At 38.3% G+C, this 8202-nt stretch overlaps 1 protein-coding gene across 2 annotated transcripts in view; it reads right to left on the bottom strand.

Annotated features, from left to right (window-relative positions):
- Window positions 1-2981: 2981 nt before the first annotated feature.
- Window positions 2982-8202, bottom strand: part of vmp1 (vacuole membrane protein 1) — a 109843-nt gene continuing 104622 nt past the window's right edge. The window contains exons 11-12 of one of the 2 annotated variants that reach the window (XM_031895884.1): window positions 8041-8143; window positions 2982-6200 (exon numbers count right to left, since the gene is read on the bottom strand). In XM_031895884.1, the coding sequence (XP_031751744.1) occupies window positions 6057-6200; window positions 8041-8143 (247 nt within the window). In that variant the 3' untranslated portion in view covers window positions 2982-6056. 2 annotated transcript variants of the gene reach the window in all.

The following is an 8202-nucleotide window of genomic DNA, read 5'->3' as shown; positions in this document are numbered from 1 at the left end:
CGAGAAAGAGAATTTACCATTAACCTTAAGTAGACATGCTCTTCCTTAGAAGTCTAACACACTGTAAAACTTTTATTTTTGAAAACTTTGATTTAAAATTACTTTTTTCCCCACAATCTGGGTATCTTGAATGGAGAACTCAACCCTAAAAATTAACAAGGGTATAAATGCCATACTTCATATATTGAACTTACTGCACCAGCCTTATGGTTCAGCATCCTTATAGCAGTAATGATTCAAACCTTAAAAATTGTCAAAGGGGCTCCCCATCTTTGATTTTGTTAGAAGACACTTACAAGCTCAGTGGGCTCTGGGCAGCTGTTGAGACATTGAGCTTAGGGGTTGTAGCAAATTATCAAGCAGAAAATACGGTTTGTCTGTCATATAAGCTGATACTACAGGGCTGATTATTACATTCTGATGCTAATTGCACTGGTTTCAGAGCTGCCATGTAACGTGAATCTGAATAAATTACTAATTAGCCCTATGTTGTGACATTTATATTCTGTATATACAGTATATTTTGAGTCAGTCCCTAAGCTCAGTAACTGATAGCAGCACAGAGCATGTGCAGTGAATCAGAAGAAAAGAAGATGGGGAGCTACTGAGGCATCTTTAGAAGTACATACTGCTAAAAGGCTGTGGTTGCCTTGGGCTGGTACAGAGGTCCTAAACTCAGGCCCGGATTTGTGGAGAGGCCACAAAGGCCCGGGCCTAGGGCGGCAGAAATGTAGGGGCGGCATGCCGCCCCACCGCAACAACATTTTTAAAGGTTTCTTCCATACGGAGCAGTGGAACTTCTCCCCACTGCTCCGTATGGAACTTTAAATGTATGCGCATGCGCGCTTGCGGGGGGCGTGGGGGATGCAAGCGGCCGTCCGCTCAATTGCCCATGCGCGTTGGGCGGGCGGGGAGGGGCGATCAACGGGGGCGGCCTAGGGGCGCTCTGAAGACAAATCCGGCCCTGCCTAAACTATAATGTACAATATATCTGTCCTACTTCTTTAGTTAAGATTTAGTTCTCCTTTAACAAATGAACCAGTAACAAAAATGCCAAGTCACACAATTTAGCCATGGGACATGACATGCAATTGTAGTGTATTATGCTTTCTTAAAGTTGCTGGCACATTTTTTGGCAGAAACTTGCCTTTTTGATTTTCAGGCTGCCTGGCTTTTGAGCATCTGCTGAGCCTGCCTTTCATTTACAATATTTTATTTTAGTTCTTTCCAAGCACTTAAAAGCTTTTAGATAACTGCAAACTTATGGACTTGTCGTGGGTTAATATACAGTCAATCCCCTGCAAAGTATTGGTGCCATTTCTGACACAGGTATACAATAGAGCACACGGCAATGTAATTGTGTTCTTCACCATTTTGTAGGATGCCCTTTGCTATTTCAGTCCAATGCACCCACATTAGGGAGGTGAATACAGAACTGGTTTTCTGAAATAGGAGAGGAAAAACTTGACTGGCCTGTACAGAGCCATGACCTTAGCCCACCTTTAGGTTGATTGGAATAGCGTTTGGAACACAAACTGTGAATTAGGCTTAATCTCATCAACATCAATGCACAACACCTCTTGTGGCTGAATGGATGCAAATCCCACCCACTAGAGGAAGCCTTCCCAGAAAAAGAGCAGCTTTTACAGCATCTAAGGAAGAACTGACATCATATTAATACCCATGTTATCTTGCTGCCTTCCCATTGTTCTGTCACAGTAAAGTGTGACTGAAGTTTATCAGAGTACAGGTCACATGGCTGTGGCACCCTGGGAAATGAAGAATATGGCTAACCCCATGTGAAATTTCAAAATTAAATATATAAAAAACTAAGATGGGATAGTATTGTTTCTACATAGCTCCTACAGAACTGCCCAGCCACCCCAAAACAATAAGTTATATGTCATGAAACACAAAGACACAAGTGTTTTTTTCCCAGTTGTTTATTTATTTGATAAAAACAAGAAGAGAAAAATAATTGTTTAATCTGTATTCTTTTCCCTTCAAACACCTAGGTGAGGCTCAGTGAATAAGAACACTTATAAAGCATATAAAAGTTCTCTGTAATGGCATTCATAAGAAGAAACACAAAAACAATCAATTTAGCAATGAAAACTTGAAGCCATTAATGATTGACCGTGGTGCACGGTGTATACTTGCTGAAGGTAGTTCTACCTCGTTCTGAAAGTCGAATTATGTGTGTCAGTAAAAAATATATAAACAGGCTTATCTAATCTTGTATCACAGTAACACATCATGCTGGGTAAAACCTGCTCCCCTGGCCACAGGGGCTCCTGCAAATTCTATAGTAAATGTAAAGAAAAGTAGATGAGAATATACAATAAAGCTACTGCACAGAATTTCTGTGTGTCAGGAAACGGCCGGTTTTGTCATGAATTTGCTTTATTGCCATTTTTGTTTTTATACATTTACATTTAATTATTAACCTTCCTTATTGTGTGGAATCAGGGGTTATGTGTGGAGCACTGGGGGTGAGCAGCTCAGTGGCACTGTGTTTCAATCTATATGGCTGATTCTTGCCAAGAACAGCTAACAATGCTGTTGACAATGAAGCCTACCTAAATCAGTGGGGAGAATGTTGCTTGGAGGAAGATTACTACAGCTCACTACTGGCTACTTGTATCTGTGATCGAATGCACTGTGCTGCACTGCTCTAAATCAGTGTAAAAAGCAAGTCAGTATGTGCTCTGCAGGGTGCTGTAGCAATTTTTACAGGGCAGTATAAGTTGCTGACCCTTCTACAGAACACATTTGCTGTGATGATACATGTCATACAGATAACAGTTGAAATAACTACATAAAGTGGGACCATGCAAACAATTTCAGCAAGTATAAAATGGATCTTAAAAGGTATATTGTCATCACATGATGTATTCTTCTATCAAAAAAATAAATTAACATGAGAATCTTTATGTATTTTAAAAGATCTGGCGTTTTGCTTTATCTTTCAGCTGTTTCTGTTTTTTTTTTTTTTTTTAATTATTTGCCTTCCTCTTCTGCCCCTGGCAGCCAAAAACTATAGATCTGTAACGCTATAGTGTTATTTTTAGCCTTCATTTTTATTACTTTTCTTATATACATCTTTCAGTCTCTCATTCAAACCACTGCTTGGTTGCTACAAAAAATTTTATACAACAAAATACTTTTTTTTTAAATTTTGATGACAGTATACCTTTAATCTTATAGCTGTTTAATGTTAAGAACTTTATTATATTGGGAAGCTGTACTGGAAAAAAATAAACACAGACAATTGAAATAACTGTGACAAACCAAAGAAACAGAAGCGAATGATGAAAACAGTTGGTCACGTGAAAGACACCAAAATGTCAGACAGCCTACCGACTGTTGTTGCCATGACATCCAACAGTCAACATCAGTCTGATAAGCTATCCGACAGGATGGTACAGCCATGAAGATGTCACGACGATATGGGCAAGGTAAAGAGCAGGTGATGGGAATGACCTGTTTGGAGCATGCACTGCTGGTTACTGACCTTTTATTATAAAGCACTTTGATACAATACATTAGGAAGCACACAGCAAACAGAACAAACTGCAGTGAAAAGTCAAAATAAATAAAAATAATCACTGTATTCTGCATTTGCTTTTCTAGGTTCACAAAAGATCCCATAATGCAGATGAAAATAAAAAAAAAACAGGATACCTCATAGAAATGCCTATTTATAAAAATATTTTTATTTAAAATTAAAGGGTAAGTTAATGTTGGTCTTCACTTGATACTTTTATGTTGTTTCAATGATTAGCCTTCCTATTATGTCTCTTTACAGCCTGTAGATAAAAATGCCCCTTGGTTGCTAGGTTCATTAGGCCTGGCAACTAAAAAAACCTTGAGGCTTTAGTTCTGCTATCCTTATTTTGTAACACTTAGGTTTCCTATTCATTTTGCAGTCTTTATGATTGCTATGGTAAATAGATCCTAGCATTCTAGTTTCCATTTTAAACCTGAAGATTACAGAACAAAAAGTACATTAAAGCAATGTTGCCTACAGCATACTAAAAGTTAATCTTACAGTGATCTGCCCCTTTAAGTGTAGTTTTAAGCAGCATATGTAATGTTATTTGTTTATGATAATGCCTGAGTACCTTTTCTGCAGAAATTCAATAGCAAAACAGTCCCATCTGCGTCATCAGTTGCTGACTCACTCACTAGGCATGTTTGTACTCAAAAAGGAGGATACAGCCATTGACTTAACAAACACATAAACACACAAAAAAAAGCTTGTGCGCCACTGAAACGTTAAAGATCCAAGTTGAAACTTTCCCAACAATTAGAATCAGAAGCACAACAAGTGAACGCAGAATAACTGTAGAATAGCAAAGGTAAACGCCAGAGAGATGAGAAAAAGTTCTGCTCCTAGAGCAGATAATTGTACAGTCTGGGTCAAATGTGTCAGTTTGTGAAGACACAGTTATACGAATTTAAAGGAAATGTTTGTAGCTACTGTGTGAAAAGTTTCAGGAAAATCAAAGGTTCCACACATAACAAAATACAACACAAATCTAGTCACTGGTTTCCTAGTTATATACTGGCTGCAGGACAAATAGCTTGCAAACTGGGCAGACAGGGTGCAAGCACAATGCCTGGATAATCCCAGTTGGGAAGGACAAAGTCTGAAAGACAAAGTGTGTACTTATGAGTTAATGTGACTCCCAATGACTCAGCTTGGGCAAGATAGCAAATGGAGCTGTGAATAAGTTTTCTAGGAAGGCAGCTGCATCATTAGGTCAGTACTAAAGGCAGAGCCAGAAGCTCAGCACACACTTCCTGCTTCCTGCTTCTGCAAGGCAAAAAGGATTGAGAAATCACAGACAAAAGGGTTTTCTGCAGGGAGGATTAACATGCACGCAACAAACGTAACTCCGAAGGGAGTGGAGGCAGAAGGGATCAATGCAATGGAAATATAAAACGCAGCACAGATGACAAAGGAGTGGTAAATGTACAAGGAAGAACTGACACAAGAAGTTCTGGAATGATCAAAGGTGGCTTTTATAAAGTTCAGTTTCAGCTTTCCATTCTATATGTACAGAATATAAAAAAAACAAAAAAAAACAATGTCATTCTTACAGAATTGGACAGGTACCAACCTTGTGTGATGGTTTCAGTAAAAAGAAGTGACATCACTGATTACTATTCCCTTCCAATGCTGGCATCCCCTTACAAGAGAGAATAACCCAATATGCACCAGTTCTTGCCAAATCTGCAATATTTCACATAAGGTGATTAAAACGCCTGTTGGCTCTTCACATACAAATATACCAGCAGGGCGTCTGCCTTGTGTTAGGTCATAGCCAAATTACCCAGAATATATCCAAATGCAGTGAAAGCCTCTAGTTATATTCATGTACAAGTATAGGCCAGGAAACTGATACTTAAGACACTGGGAAAAGTAATTAGTCTTTGTTTCTGAAGTTCCACAAACATTATAAACGTATTAAGAGATCTGGATGGAGGCACAACAGACTGCACAGCAATCCACCAATGTAGCCTTCCAGAATAAAGTTACAGACATGAAAGGAGCACATCCAGTTCCAATAAGACAGAAATATCTGCAATGGTTTAGTATTTTAACTTCATTTTTCAGCTTCATTTTTCTTTAAAATCTGAAGGGGTCTAGAGACCAATGCTCTGCATTGCCCTAGTTCGTCATTATAGTACCCAATAAGTTTGCCCCTTAAGTGGAGAAAAAAAAAGGTTTGCAAACCTTTCTGTTATTCAAAGCTTTAAGGGAGAATTTGAACTGTTAGGGAAAACGTGCCATAGGAAAAATAGGCCATGAAAATGGTGTGTCTCACTTTTCCACATAGACATCTCTGAACATCAATTGATTTTTATATTGTGAAAAAAAATCAAAAATAACTTGTAACAAATAATGTTCTTTTTTTAAATGTGTTCCAGATTCAGTAATTTGTATTTAACAGTTAATCATGTCAGTTGAAGTTCCACTTAGAAGCATCATCTTTTATCCCCTTTACCACCCCCCTCCCTTGCTTCCCAATCCCCTGGGTGTAATCCCTTTACTTAGTCTTCTCTACAGATAACTTTCTCTGTTGCACCCGTTTGGCATAGCTCTGTGCCATGGAGTTGATGATGGACAGAATGAAATAGAAAACCATAATGATCACCAGCTTCTCAAACGCCCACGATAGCCAGTTCTCACTCTGCAGAAACAAAAAGCACAATAGAAGACAGTAAGGTTATTACGGTACAAAACTACAGCAATGCAATTTTCCATTTGTAATGCACCCTAGTGACCCTGCCCTGTGGACAGATTCTTGAGTCATTGTTTGATTAGGGAGAGTACACAATTCACATAAAGGCAAAAAACTCAATGGAATAACAAGCATTAAGAATATGATGCCCACCAATGTTAGCTTCTATAATACTGGGGGGGGGGGGGGAGTTGCACAATTGCTGATGTCTAGCTATTCTCCTGTTTAGCTAATTGTTTTTTTGACAGATTATATTGGGATTAGTTTGTGGGGGGCAGCATCACATTTCACACAGCAACTTAACAACTTAATTACTGTTAGCTTTTTCTGCTGCTTCATATACTGGGAGCTGGCACCAATTGTGCAACAATGCAACACGTCTGAGCACTATATTTTCTACTATGCTATTCTATTATACTGACAGTAAATATTTGTTTTAAATATTATTCTATCGATATAAAATGACCTGCATTTTCCATTAAATACTTTATTGCTTTACATCTTTGGACTTGACCTTTCCATTGACTCAGCCCTCTCTCCTACACAGAATAAGAATATCCACCTTTGATTAAACAGGATTGCCCTAACTGCCCACAAATTACTGGAGCTGGGGTGATTGATTGGGAGCTATTACTTTGACTGCTACAAATGACCCATACATTTGTAAGTCCATGTTTCTATAATGCAAGTGCTACAAGAAGCAGTATCGTTATCCATTCTATACTCTGCTGTGATGTCCTGAGGCAGAGAGGCTAAATATATGGCCCTTTAGCTACTAATAAATAAACCCTGCCATCCCAATCACCACAGTTATCTATCAAGATATGCTGGAAGCCATAGTTCAGCCTCAGTTATAGTGCTACACGCTGGGCCCCTTTGATTCACTGGTTAAAAAAAAAATCAAAAGTGCAAGTAAAACATGTTTCCAGCCATTTGCCAGGCAGCTCCTGCAATCTTAGCTTTATCAAACCTTAAACATGTATATATGTTTCAAAATGGTCTTTAAGAACCACTGGAAGTTTAATATTTCTAGCAAACATAAATAGGACAGGGATTTGAGAGTGTAGTTTCTCATATCTGTTTCTGGAAAGTTACCCCTTTGCTCTACTTTTGAGTGTTTAAATATGTCTAGGAATAATACATAATTCATATATAAAATTCATTGATTCTCCCTTTTTACATAAAATGAATGGCAGCTATTTTTTCCCAGATAAAGAGTATGGATTAAAAACTAACTGAGATATACAGCATGGTTATGCTCCTCTTGTCTCATCAACAGATGACCCTGTACTTGATGGTAATAAGAGCAATCTCAAAAGCCTGCGAAGGCTAAGTTGCTGCTTTATCCCACCAAGCGTATATTACAAAGACATTCCATTTGCCGAAAAGTGCTATAAGACTCAGTGACAGCAAGCACATGTTAGGACTGAAGGGATAGTCTCGTGTAAGGCAAGAGGGCTGTATAATTCTATACAGAAATAAAGGCTGTTTGTTTAAAATGCATTGTTTTCATTTAATATTATTTTCTAAAAAAAAAAAAATCCATCATAATGTGTATTACCAAAATGACTTAAATGTATTAAAAGGAGATATTTGCTGATACAGTGTTTTAAGATAATGGAGCATAGGATTTTGAGGTGAAGAATAAATCACGGTTAAAAACAAAGCGACTAGCAAATGTCAGTGCTAAAAAGAAGGACAGGCAATATTTCACCCAGATGAAAGTGAAGCTGTCACAACATGTACTACACATCCTACAGGAAAGTTTAGGGAAGAGACTTTTCCTCACCTGAGGGGCTCCGCTGTCTTCTTTATGATGCAGTTTTTTCCGCTGAGCTTCCAGATATTCCTGAAAGGGTTTCTGTAGAGACGGACCGATGCTTGGAATAACCCTGAATCCGTGTGCATCCCAAGTGCAGGCAGTTTTTTTGATGGAAAGGAAGAAGAAGCA

The sequence above is a fragment of the Xenopus tropicalis genome, chromosome 2 (assembly GCF_000004195.4).
Source record: "Xenopus tropicalis strain Nigerian chromosome 2, UCB_Xtro_10.0, whole genome shotgun sequence".
Lineage (NCBI taxonomy): Eukaryota > Metazoa > Chordata > Amphibia > Anura > Pipidae > Xenopus > Xenopus tropicalis.
Note: the sequence above shows the minus strand (reverse complement) of the source record. Positions and strands in the feature narration are given on the sequence as shown.